Below are 14,598 nucleotides of genomic sequence, written 5' to 3'. Positions count from 1 at the left end.
ATAACTAGGAGTATGGCTCATCCATGAACTATTTAAAGTGAAAATTTCATCATGTTCACTAAGTTTACAGCTGCATCTATTTCTTGATGCAGCAAATATAGTTAGTTTCTAGAGGCCAAAAGGGGAGCAAGGTCTCTGATGATTAAGTTTTGCATTGAGGGCATAGTCATTATATTGGCAAGTTTTTATTTGGGGTGGGCAGACATAAATAACAATTTTTGTATTTTCTATAGTAGGTGACACTAAAAAATCATATGTAATTATTTTTCATTTTATCTAGAGAATGTCTTGTCAAGAAATAATACAACTGCCACCTTTCACTGAGGCTTACAAACTTACTAGTGCTCAGAAGCTGGCACTATTTTGTAAGAGACAAAACTTGTTACAAAACAAAAATTATGCCTTTCCTGCACTCCCAATTCTCACTCAAGTTTACCCAAATCCTATTCTAGATCATTGAAACTCCGTGTGTCCACAGGCCAGGCTGAAGTTAGCCTTGAACATGCCACTTTTTGCAGTTCCTCCTGCTTCACACACTTAGTTACTTCCTGCCTGACTACATTTGTAGTCACTAACAGATATAAAAGTTAGCCTAAAGCATTTAACTGGAATTAGAATTATCACTGATAAAACTAGAAAATGGTACAAGTTTGAATAGCAGCTGTTTTGCTAAATCTTGTATAAAGGAAGCTAGTTCCACATATAGACGACAATTACATTTTTAGTTAAGATTTTGCATGTGACCTTGACAAGAAATCTTTCTGCTCCATAACAACAAATACTACTGGATAACCATAGACTTCACCAACAGTACTTGATTTTTCCATAGTAGGTAGATACAAAATCACTGATCCAATAATCATCTGAAATATCAGCTCAACAGAATAGAACAAGCTATATACAAAATTCCCCCATATTCATACTGATGACATGTGTAGTTGTTCCTGGTCTACATTCACTTTTGCACTTTCTGCAAATTAAATCCATGTGGAAAATGTTCTGTTTGTAGAACTCTGGTACTCACTTATAGTGTTCAAGTTAGGACTGCCAAGTGAAAAAAGAAAAGGACCCTAATAATCTGCTTTGCTAATGAAACATGTTCCTTTCTTACTACTTCTGATAAGTTTTTAGACATTGTCAAGACTTACTTTGCATGAGATTTGTTTCCTATTTGAAAATGTGCTACTTTTAAACCACTTGAACTATTAGAAAAACCTGCTTGAATGTACTATCAGTTATTAAAGCACATGTGACTGTCAGTATTGTTCTACTGTTTGTACTAAAAGTCTCATTTTATAGTTGCTACTTAGCCTTGTTCTATACCTTGTAGATTATTCATTTCTATGCTTTAAATGTTTCTACAATAGATGCCTTTCATTTTATTAGCGGATGTAAAATAGCTACTTTGTGTTCTTTGATATATAATTGTTTTTTAAAATCTCCATTTATTTATAAAGAGACATTTATAATATTTTACAAACATCTTATATTCTGAATAAATATTTCTAATTCCAAGATGTACTGGAACTGTGTTCATTAAAGGGAAAGACTGTCCTTTCATAATACTGTTTGTCTAACATGTAAATATCAGATCTGTGGGGGTTCACACTAAATCACAGCCCTAGTCAAAGCAGGACTAGAAGACAGACTATAGTTAGGTTAAAAAGAAACCTCATTTATCACCAAATTTCTATTTGGCAGCCTGTTCAAGTTTAATATGAATGCGAAGTTATTAACGGATTTTCTTTTCCTTTTAAAACATCACTGAAACGGGGAATATAATCAAGAATTGGAAATACAGGGGAATATAATCAAGAATTGGAAATACAAGGAAGTCATACATGACTACAAGAAAGGATGGCAACCAGCTTTGTAATATGTCATTTCTCACTATCTCAACACAAAGTACCTCTGACAAGAGTGTAATACCTTGGTCACTCTCAATATTCTAACTAAAATAAAAATATTGAGATCTATAGAAGAGAATATATTTCTTCCCTGAGGTCCAAGGACTGTCAAGTATTAAAAACATGATTATAGAACAATTCAAGAATTGCGAGATTATGTATCTAACTCATACTCAACAACCAAACTAATTGTTTTAAGATAGAAAATACATACCAGTTCTTTATTTTCATTGCAGAGACACTCTACAGTTTAATATTTCTTCCTATCAGATAAACATACCTTTATCTTATACTTATCGGTCCAAAGAGATGCAACCATAATATGAGCAACATGGAACCTATAACAAGTAATAGCAGAAAGCAAATTAAAAGGTAGTAAGTAGAACTGCCAAGCAGCAAATTTATTAGTATTGCACTACAGTCAAAATTTAACATGATAATGTTTTTACAGAAAGCCAGTATTTGAGCAATCAACTAAAAAAAATTTTTTTAATTACAAAGAAAACCTTCCATTATTCAAATTGTATGCTGTAATTTCTAAATTGGTGTTACATCAAAACGCTTTCAAAAAGAACATCATACATAACACAAAGGAATTTGTTCATTATCTCAGTGGAGAGTACAGCTGGCATTTCTAGTCAACTTTGGAAGTGCAGTAATCCTCAAACATTTAAACTCCCAGTTCATAAACTTGAGTCTTCATTTATGATAGTTACACCCAATATAAATGAAAAACAGTCATTTACACTAAGGAAAGGAGACAAAGCTACTGGTTCAACCAGGATGTAATAAATCCATTCTAAAGTATCAACTGATATAACTACATGGTGAACCCAACAGGTATTCTGCTCTCCCTGAATGTTTGACAATTAACCAAACAAGCACCAAGAATTTCATTACTACTACAGACAGAATAACTCTTAATGTAAAGTTTACTTACATAGTCTTTCTGCAAACATTAAAATGCCCTAAGATAGAGTAATGAAATGATGCTATTAAGGCAAAATTTAAATGTTAAACTTCACATAAAACAACTGATTATTGAATAACATTTACAAATCTATTTAGTTATCACATTTATCCTAAAGTACAGTTTTCTCAATTGAATATCATATACTTAGACCATTTCATCAATTTTTTTTGCCAGCTTTTAAAGTTCCAAATAAAATTGTTTAACATGGCTCAGCATAAATGTCTTCACCTTTTTCAGACAAAAACTATTCCCAAGGAAGTTATTTTAGGACTACATATTTTCCATGAATAATATCTAGTCCTCACAGCATAAAAAACACTTGTTCATATCTTGCTTTAGAAATAGAGAGTAAAAAGAAGTGAATTCTTAACTCCCTTTCCCATCCAAACTAAAGAGTATGCCCTTATTTTGCTTAGATGAAAGATACATAGATTTCACTTAAGTTAGCTAATACATGAATTATAATTCCATTTGATTAATCATTTTATTCTGAAATAAAATTGTTTGAAATTTTAATTAAAGCCAACAAGTAAAATCAACAATCTGACTTGTATGAGTCAGTACCTACCAAAGAATTTTATAAGGTATTAAGTCAATAAGCAAAGTTCAAAAACAATTATAAGGAAATATATATGTATTATGTATATACACAAATATATGTATGTAAAATAGTTCATGACTTTTATTTTCCTTCCCTGTTTGTTATTGAAGAAAGTTTGTAATATTTATCAAATAGAAGTCAGGTTAGCTGCCTCCTGTCCTAACTCCAAAGTGAAATATACACAATAAGTAACATTAAAGACACAGTTCTTTGGACACTTGCATTTGAAACTAAAAGATACTTGTGCAAGATACAAACACAAAGCCAAAATGAACATAAAGATCGTGGTGCCCTAGGACAGTGGGGAGATGTGCTCTGTGCCTTTCCATCCATACATATCCTAGGTAAAGTACACAGAGAGCGCCAGTCCACAGCTACTCACTGTATCAGCACATCTAGCCAAACTGCTGAGGAAGAGTTACTGCCTCTCTCCATTTCATTCACCATTGCAAACCTTTGCTTCCATTTGCTGCCATGTATAGTCTATTCCTAAATATCACAAAAGCATAAGCCAAGATATAATTTTACAAAGAACTAGCTAACTACTTAAAGCTTGAGAAATGACTAAATGTGGATTTGTGCCGCAAATGTTTCATTCCATACATCGTAGCTATAGACTGCTTTAGGACCTCAGATTCAATTAATTAAAAACAGATTAAATTGTTAAATTCTACCTTAAAAAGTCTACAGCTACCTAGCCAGTTTAGCTAAGTGGGTAGAGCATCAACCTGCAGAGTGAAGGGTCCCAGGTTCGATTCCGGTCAAGTGCACATGCCTGGGTTGTGGGCTCGATCCTCAGTAGGGGGTGTGCAGGAGGCAGCCGATCAGAGTCTCATCATTGATGTTTCTATCTCTCCCTTTCTCTCTGAAATCAATAAAAGTATATATTTTTTTTTATTTATTTATTTTAATAAAGTACTTTCTGTAGTTCATCATTGTTTACATTTCTTTCTTTTTTTAATATATTTTATTGATTTTTTACAGAGAGGAAGAGAGAGGGATAGAGAATTAGAAACATCGATGAGAGTCATCTATCAGCTGCCTCTTGCACACCTCCCACTGGGGATGTGCCCACAACCAAGGTACATGCCCGGAATCGAACCCGGGACCTTTCAGTCCGCAGGCCGACGCTCTATCCACTGAGCCAAACCGGTTCCAGCAAAGTATATGTTTTTTAAAAGTCCTTAAAAAAATATCTAAAAAAAAAAAAAAAAAAAAAAAAGTTTACTGCCTAGGAATATTAACTAAGACCTCTAAAAGACTGAGGACTAGCAGAACACTGCTCCTTTTACCCTAGAAACGCATAGATGTTTTCTTTATTCCCAACCCAATTTGACAGCCACATATATCGAGACTTAAAATAGCACTGGTTTCTACACCCTCCCATGTGCTTACTGCTCAAGGACCATAGTGAGATCAACTCTCAAAAGCAAGACATCGCTGCTTACAAATGCCCAGAGTGCGGATTCATCGTAAGTATGCAGCACAAATAAAAATTTTTAAAAAACTCTCCTACAATATAAGAGTGGGGGGAGTAGGGAGAGGGATTCAATGGCCTCTTCCTGGCTAGTCACACCAAGAAAAAGAATTAAAAAACACGTCTTAAAGTGGACAACAGATAGAAGCCAGTAACTAAACAACACCCAAACACCTGCAAGAATCCTCCTACCAAAAAAGCAACAACACCTGCAAGAATCCTCCTACCAAAAAAGCAACATATCTATGTTCAGGGCCTTATTCTTCCCCCACTGGACTGAAAGTCTACTAAGAACAGGGTCCATATGGAACAAAATTATGAACAAGGGCAATTGGTTTCTATATTGAATCCCTTTCCCCGGAGCACCTGACCAGCATTACAGTGTCAATACAAGCACCTTATCAAGGTGAGTGCCTTTTACATTTTTCTTTCAAGCTGCTATCCCAGCATACCAGCCTCTCTGCTAACCACAGAAGACCAAAGACAAATGGAATCTTTTAACTGACAAAATTATTAATCTGGGGACCCATTTCTCAAGATATAAGACTTCCATTCTTTATTATAGTTTTTTTTTTTATACTTCTTTGTACTTTATGTTAAACTCTGAGCCACTAAGTTCATGAAAGCCAGCCCTTCAAGTCTACTCCCATGCGCGAGAGCTAGCTTTACTGTTTTCCCTAACCAAATATAGACTACTATTTCAATGGCAAATGCTGTTAGTCACAAGGCAACTCAATGGGAAGGAATGGATCACCATACAAGACAAATGTATGCCTTCTGCATTGAGAGACTATGACATGACTGACTACCGCTGTGTGTGCTCTGGGTTAAGCTACTGTGAGAAAGCAGGGCACTTCAGTATGGCTGGACTTGCAGTGTCAGCAAAGGAAGGACCAGACACCCAAATACTGATCTTTAAAGTGAGGAAATTTACTTCAGATTTCCTGGATTGCTTGGCAACTGACATAGGATAAATGAACTATCCAGAGCTAGAAAACACCTGGTAATGGCCACATAATATTAAGACTCTGCTTGGGTAAGCAGTGCTCACAGTTCTAGTGTAATACATCATAAAGCACTCAAGAACTGATTTATCTCCTCTAAATTTTTTTCTTGACACTCTCTCTGCCCAGCAACTAAACTTATCTTCTTCTTTTAGGGCATTTTTATTCTAAAATAATAACCTGTCATATTTTTAAAACTTCAATCCAGAACTCTACTTTGAAAGCATGGACAGACCCTTTCCTGGCCATGATGTACAGACTTTAAGAGTAACTCAATTCCAGGAAAAAAGGGACTGAGAAAGCCCATCATAATCTCACTTTTAAAATGTTTGGCAACTATACAAAAGCACTTTACAGTCTTAGGACAGAATACAAAATGAAGAGCTCTAGCTAGGCTTTACTAAGCTATCAGGAATAAAGTTTAACAAAACTTGTTTTACTAACAACTGTTTACCTAGAGACAGGTAAGTACTTAAAAGTATATTGATACCATCAGACAAAATAAGAGTTTGTCTTATTTATCATTAGTTACAGCTATACATGAGCCCTTTTCTCTAGGCTAGAAGATAATCCAAGTCAAAATTACTAGGTAACACTTATTTTTCTCCAATCAGAAAAATATTAATGAATCTGACCTTATATCTATCATAATAATAAAGAGCCAATATGCTAATGGTCGGGACGTCATAACACTTTAAAAACCTATCACATGCTCCAGAGACAGGGGGCTCAACCTGGCAGGCACCAGGAGGAGGCAGGACCAGCCCGAGGCAACTCGAGGGACTGAGGGTGGGACTTGAAGCGGCGAGAGGCCAGAGGGGAAAGGGGGCTGGGCCAGGCACGCTGGAGCTCTGCGGGAAGAGGTTTGGATGTCAAGGCAGGATGGTAGGTGGCTAAGTGGGGGCTGCACGATTTTTCGAGCTGGGCTCCTAGTGATTAATATAAAAAGGAAATACTGCCTCAGAGAGTCATTGACACACAACAGATGTCAATCAAAACAAAATCTCTGAGCAGGCAAAGGAAAGTCCAACCATACAAAGATATTTAAAAACAAAACAAAACAAAACAAAAAAAAAACACAAGAGATTTTCTTATCAGTAATAAGAAAAATTACTTGGCTGACTTTATAACTGACTTTGTTCCTTACTGTTCAAATTAACTACCTACTGGACACACACACAGAAAAAAAAAAAAGTTAAATGAGAGAAAAGGTAATGAAATGTTTTTAGATGAAAACATGCACTCAGACCTGAATATTTCTAAAGACCACCACAATATATTAAGTTTTATAGAAGAATTTAATCCCTTTGGAAGGATGCTATTCACTTACATTTGAGTTCTTTTCAGGTGATATTACAGTAGCCCCCACTTACCCACAGAGATGCATTCCAAAATCCCCAGTGGATGCTTGAAACCACAGATGCCCATCTCGTTCAATCCAGATCAGTTGGACCCCAGCAGCAAGCTAACCTACTGGTCAGTGTCTGCGCCTGGTGGTCAGTGCACATCAGAGCAAGCAGTTCAGAGGCCTTAGCATATCATTAGCATATTACACTTTGATTGGTTAAACGGCCGACCAGATGACCAGACACTTGGCATATTAGGCTTTTTATTATATAGGATAAGGGTCACTTGAACACACAAGCACTGTGATACCATGAAAGTGAATCTGATGGCTACTAACTGAATAATGGGCAGCAGGAACATATACAGCATGGTCCTAAACAAAGGGATGATTCAAGTCCCTGGCTGGAAGAAGCAGGACAACATGAGATTTCATCATGCAAATTAGAACAACACAATTTAAAACTTGAAGTTGTCTATTTCTGGAATTTTCCGCTTATAATTTTCAGACCGCAGTAGCTTATAGGTAACTAAAACCACAGAAAGCAAAGCTACAGATAAATGAGGACTATTGAACAAATTACTAGAAGACAAACTACCAACCCAATCTTATAGCATAAAATCAATTTTGCTACATATCTTCAATATCTGTACTAACTGGCATTTAATAGAAAAATAAGGATCTCCAAAGCTTAAAGCAGCAAACAGGGAACACAGTTCCTTTGACAACAAAGACTTGCCTTCTATATTAGTAGGAAAATCCAACTTAATTTTCAAATATCTTCAATCAAATTTCACTTATGCTCATAAAAGAATCCTATTAGGTTCTCAGAAATCTTCAAATGTTCATGTCTCAGAAGAGCATCACTATCTGAAATCATAAAACCATTAACTTGCTATTTCTTAATAAAAACGTATAAACCATATCCTATCTTTTGGATTACAACAGTTAAGTACAAAAACAATTCATTTAACATCTTACCAATCATTACAGTTATATATAAAAGCACCTACAAAATTTAAAAAATAAAAGATTCACAGTGCACTGAACCTTCAAACATATAAAGTTGGAACATAATAACATTTAAAAAGAGGATTCAAAAACATAAACATAATATGAAGCTAACAAAACTACTCTTATATAGCTTAAAATGCAGCACACAGAAGTTATTGCATATTCAGCACACTTCTTTATCACTTGATTTCTTCAGGCCATGCTATCATTTCTCAAAAGAGAAATCTAGTTCTGTGCTAAGCATGGCCTTTCTCAAGGAAACCTGAACACTGAGAAACTAATACACAGGTTTGAGGGAATAAGTATAGCAGATGTACATAAAGCAGATACATCCAACTTACACATTTTCTGCATAGTTTAATCACATCACAAACTTTACTCACATCTTTTAACATTTTTTTAATCTCAAACTCAAGATAGCTAAAAGCCTCAAATTATCAAAATACCATCCCCACAATACCTATTTTGCTCCACAGTGCACGAGTGAAGCAGTACAATAGCAGTAACGTTGAGCTATGGTTAAACCACCATCACTGAAAAGAGAGAATGTGTTGGTTCTTAAAAGGCTCAACATTACTAGATACACTTCTGATTACTCTAATCTCTTTTGCTTTAGTATTGAGAGCTAAAAAAATATCCAAATCTAGGCACCAGACTGACCATGGTATATAGCACTCACTTAAAAAGAAAAAACACTAAAAATTAAATGGCTTCCAGATGACAGTAAATGAGTGAAAATGATTTAACTACCAGGAAAACGAAGTTTCACTCCCTTAATAACTGAACAGAAATCTGGAATGCTGGGACCAACTATAAATATGGCTCAAGGAGACCCAAGCAAAGCAGTTGTATTTCTGGAAAGAAGAGTAAGAACTTCCAAACACAATCATAAAACATGTTTTTTAAGAAGTCACAGAAGGATTCACAAATGTGTCACATTAAAAGATGCAGAATTGTAAATAACTTTATGCTAAACACAATGCTGCAATTGTGAATTCTCCTGCTTAGCACCAAGAGGGTAACTTTCATTAATAAATATAATTTCTCCTTTAAAATCAAGCCATTTAACAGCTAAAGCAAAGTAATACCAAGTAAATTCCTTACAATAGCATTTCTTTTGAAAGTCCCATTGGTTACATGAACCCCTATTAAATAGGCTACCTATACAGAATAAAGATTTCTATGATAAAATTTACAAGCAGAGATATATTTTGTGGATACCACATGTAAAAACGATTTTTAAAACCCACATGACAGATGCACACACACGTATATGCTCCCACAACTCCACCCCCCACAAAGAATTACCATCATTGAGGTCAGAAATAGCCCAAACACTGAAGCCCCGTTAAAGCCCTGGTGATTGTCCTTAATTATAGCTGAAATTCTTAAAATGGGCACTACCATCCTTATTTGGAAGTACAAATCCTGAAGATGCAAAATACATTCCTAGAAGTGAGTTATGTATGTTAATTTCACGTTCTGATCTTCCCCCAGAGAGAGGCTTTACCTGTACTTGGGTACACTGCACACCCCTTCCATTCTCACTCCATCACACAGGGGCTTCAGCATGCTAATAAAAGCAAGTCAGTCTCTTACTACTGCAAATTGGAACCAAATATAACATCTGTTTTCAGAGATCAACACTGAGATGCAATGTAAAACCTAATAATGTCAGTGTTCCATACTTATTTACACAACCGTTATATAGAGTATATCTTCACAAGAACAAAATAATGGTATAACACTTGAAGAGTTGCATCAGGATGAAGACCTAACAAAGGCAGCTGCTGCGTCCCAGCCTCCATGCTCTCTTGCTACCCACTCTCTGGCAGCCTCACAGGTTAGAGCGAGCAGCAACTCCCCACCCAACAACCCAGTCCTCTCCAGGCTGAGAACTGGGTCCTTAAATGAAGGGCTAAGAGCGTTCATTTTGAACATGAACATTAGATAGGAGATGCTGGCTCTAAAAAACTTGCAACTAAATTTCCAGCAGAGGAGGATTAAAGAACCTAAGTGGTTAGAAGTAAAGAAATTCACAAAATGAAACCAAAGATGACCTGCAATCTTGACTTCCATATTTCAGCTTTTATGTCTAACAAATTATATACCTTGTTTCTTTTAAAATTTCAATATAAGGAAACTAAAGTGAGTAGATATAGCATTTCCATTTACTTAATGAAAACTCAAATACTATTTTCTTGATCAGAATATAAAAAAAAACACACCTCAATCATAGAAAAAAATGCCCTCATAAAAAGTAACTTAAATTCATTAGCCAAACACTGAAAAGGTACACCTGTATAAAAGTTTATAAAACTGCATTTAGTCCAAACTCATGTTTCTTTCTTTTCTCTCTCTTACACGGAAAACCATCTCCTCAGAAACGTCATTGCCTTCCTGCATTTCTTTAAAACACCTGAGAAAGGTAAGGCTCAGAGAGACACCCACTCAAATGCAACAGGTCTCTGGCTCTTGGAACTTCCACAACACATCTGCTGCCTCAAAGGTCCAAGATTTTCATTATAGCATTATGGTCAAACTTGAAGCTCAAAAAAGCTCTGGATGAAAAGGGAAACTTGCAATGTCCATTACATGCCACAGTCTGTCCCTCAGCATGTTCTAACAACTGGTCTTCACCAGAGCAAGGTAAGTCATATGCAGCATCTGTGTTAAAATACAAAAGAAATAAGCTCAGTAATGTGTAAGAAATAAAATACTTCCCTTCACGTTTTGTTAAAAATATACTGTACATGATGATAAATTCCTTTATATCTCCCACACTCTGAGTATTACCTGTTATTGCTTATTTCCACACAAACTTTCAAAATCTTAACCTCAGCCTTTATTTTCAAAACTGGGCATACCTGTTTTTAACCTCCAATATTCATATTCAGTGTCAAAATAGTGGGAGCTTCTTGACAGAAATAAAAATGTAAGCACTGTAAGATTAAAATTACAACATACAGTTTGTAAAGATTTTAATTATAGAAAAATCAAGCTAAAGCTTTATTTGGAGCTTACCAATCTTCAGGGAATATACAACCTAAAGAAAAACCCAACTTTTCAAAACCACAGTACAACAAAGCACTGATTTATTATCAGGGTTTGGGGTAGTTTTCTAAAGTAGAGCAGGAGCCTGACTAGGAAAACGTTTGGAACAGACAGTAAGAAGCCAAGATGAAAACTCTGAAATGAGGTTTCCCAGGACAAGATTTCTTTTATACTTCCTTCTCAAGATGACTCAAAATTGTATACATCCATATGATGCCCAACTAAGCTAAGGCTACAAAGTTATAGTGCTCCTTCTTTAATATTCCTGAACATAGACTTTTTCAAAATTTTGTGAAATAATTTATTTCTGAAATCTTGTTGATTAAACCACAGCTTACATGATTCCACCAGCCAAGATGGCCAGAAAAATCCCATGAAGAGGATTCCTACCCTATACTAAACTAATGATAGTTTCTGCTTCTTCGTAGTTAACCTTAATTTTCCAAAATATGGTTAAAGCATCTCTTTAAAAATTTATCTTGCTTAAATCATAGACAATACTCAAAAATAGGATTATGTTTTTCATTTGTTAAGATCTTTTAATCTTACCTAATAAAAGAGAAACATGCAAATTAACCATCACTCTTCTATACCCACAGCTGATCAGAGTATGCAAATTAACCCAACAAAGATGGAGATTAATTTGCTTATGCAGGCGCAGAGCGGTGTGAAGCCTGCTATGAGGGGAATGAGGGCAGCGGATGGAGCTACTGGAGTTGTGGCTCCAGACAGAAGTGAGGACTTGCTGGCTTCAGCTGGCCGGGGAGCGGGGACTTGCCGGCCGGATCGCAGGCGGCCAGGGAGCTGGGGACTTGCCAGCTCCTGATAGGAACAGAGAATTGCTGGCTCCAGGAAAGCTGGTAGTGAAGCCAGGGGCCTATTCTTGCACAAATATCATGCAATGGGCCTCTAGTTAGATGAACAAATGCCTATTAAATAGGGAATTTCATTAAATTCAAAATAGCACCTAAGAAGAAAACAGCCTGCTGTATATCCCAACTACATCAGTATTACCAAAGAGCTTACTACATTCATCAACATTAATTTCCAAGTCAAATCACACACCTACTCTTCATCATAATTGAAGGTGGAGAAGTTCTAAATGTCATTTTAATAAGTCATCCTTAATACCAGCTTAAAAAGTTGATCTCTACCTCCAAAAGTGGGAAAATGTCTGTGTACCCATTACATACATTCTATATAATACATAGAATGAGGCCTCCTCATCTTTACAATATTTGATTCTATTCCCTCTCTAAACCTTAAGCTATTATTTACCTATAATATTCATGCACAGCACACAGTTTTGACATTCACAAAATAAATAGCACACTGAAAGGGCAAATAATTTCATATTAATCATGTAAATAAATTCATTTTAGCCAGTTTCATATATAATGTACTTGACCATATAAACTCTTTCTACAGACACGTGCAACTCTCTCTGTTTATCCATTATGGTTTATCACACACTCCAGTAAAATCAAGGTTAGGCCAAAACCAAATTCCATGAGGAAAAAGCTTTAAAAAGAAAATAACTTGCCTGTTTCAAAATTATCTTGAAGTTTTCGTGGATGAAGTCTTTTTTCAAATTTCTATTAAAAAAAAAACATAAACATATAAAATATACCATTTCTAGTTATTTCACTTATTATAAATGATACCTACTTTCAAAATGTAATATACTCTGAACATATTTCTTTTTCACTAAATACAAATCTATACCATCATTTTTAATAACTACATAATAGTCTATGACATAGATCTACAATACTGCATTTATTTTTTTTAATATATTTTTATTTATTTCAGAGAAGAAGGAAGAGGGATAGAAAAAGAGAAACATCAATGATGAAAGAGAATCATTGTTTGGCTGCCTCCTGCATACATACCCCACACTAGGGATTGAGCCTGAAACCCAGGCATGTGCCCTTGGCCAAAACTGAACCCAGGACTGTTCAGTCCGAAGGCCAACACTCGACCCAAACCGGCTAGGGCTACAACACTGCATTTAATATTGTTTTCTTAGATTATTATATAGTTTCCAGTTTTTCATTATTAAAAAGCGTAAAGGAATAAACATTCTTTAAATTCCTTTTAAGGTAAGAACTTTTTGTGGGCAAACTACACAATTTCACTCCATAAAATGAATTCTTTTATCAATTCAATGTGCCTTGATAATGCCTTGCCCCACTTGTAAAAAGAGTGAACTCCCTTATTAGCATGAAATAACTGAAACTCTTACCATCAAGGAATTATGCTGCTTAGCTGGCTGGCTGTGGACCCCATTTGTTCTTTTCTTTTGATTAGGTGAGTCTTGATACTGTTTTCTGCCATTTCCCTTCATACTTTGATTCTGTATTTACAATAAGAAATAAAATGTAAACCAATAGTATTATGTAATGGACAAATATACCATATGAATTTGATAAGCTGGTTAAATCAGAGTTTAGCAAAGCAACCCCCTCCTCCAAATAAATCTTCCTAAAACATTGGGGAAATCATACCATATCAGTATATTTTCTTATAGAAGAATAGAGGCCCAATGCACAAAATTCATGCAAGAGTAGACCTTCCTTCCCTCAGCTGCCGCACCAACTTCCCTCTGGCACCCAGGACCCAGGGTGGCTTCTCTCCAGCTGCCAGCAGGTACCCGGAACCCGGGCTTCCCTCGCAGCCCAGGCTTCGTCTGAAAGATCGTCCAATCTATTATTATTACAATGTGTCACAAAGCAAGGTCCCTAGGAACCTTCCCACACCTCTTACCTTATTTCATTTCTGCTTACAGATTTTGTTTCCAATGCATGAATAAACAATGGGAGAGAGCCCTGGCCAGGTAGCTCCGTTGGTTGGAGCATTGTCCCAAAGCACCAAGGTTCAATCCCAATTAGAGTGCATATAGGAAACCACCAATGAATGCATTAAGTTGGTGGAGCAACAGATATTTCTATCTAAATATCTCTCTGCCCCTCTCCCCCCCCCACTCAAATCAATAGATAAAAACTATTTTTTAAAGAAAAGCAAATAATGGGGGTAGAGGGACAAGTTTGTGTGACTTTCAAAAAAAAGTTATCTGCTGAGACCGGTTTGGCTCAATGGATAGAGCGTCGGCTTGGGGACTGAAGGGACCCGGGCTCGATTCCGGTCAAGGGCATGTACCTTGGTTGTGGGCATATCCCCAGTGGGGGGTGTGCAGGAGGCAGCTGATCGATGACTCTCTCTC

General features: G+C 36.0%; 1 protein-coding gene across 2 annotated transcripts in view; it reads right to left on the bottom strand.

The window, feature by feature from the left end:
* Window positions 1-4,670: 4,670 nt before the first annotated feature.
* The window catches only part of DCP2 (decapping mRNA 2), a 38,791-nt gene continuing 28,863 nt past the window's right edge, over window positions 4,671-14,598 (bottom strand). The window contains exons 9-12 of one of the 2 annotated variants that reach the window (XR_014794940.1): window positions 13,621-13,731; window positions 12,919-12,970; window positions 5,168-10,988; window positions 4,671-5,132 (exon numbers count right to left, since the gene is read on the bottom strand). Coding sequence is in view for 1 of the 2 variants with exons in the window: in XM_084882840.1 (XP_084738966.1) it covers window positions 10,825-10,988; window positions 12,919-12,970; window positions 13,621-13,731 (327 nt within the window). In the remaining variant the exon portion in view is untranslated. Of the gene's footprint in view, window positions 10,989-12,918; window positions 12,971-13,620; window positions 13,732-14,598 lie in introns of both variants that reach the window. The other variant, XM_084882840.1, reaches the window with a different exon arrangement.

Source organism: Pipistrellus hanaki (genome assembly GCF_964339955.1).
Source record: "Pipistrellus hanaki genome assembly, chromosome: 4".
NCBI classification, from domain to species: domain Eukaryota; kingdom Metazoa; phylum Chordata; class Mammalia; order Chiroptera; family Vespertilionidae; genus Pipistrellus; species Pipistrellus hanaki.
This window is presented reverse-complemented; position numbering and strand designations above follow the sequence as displayed.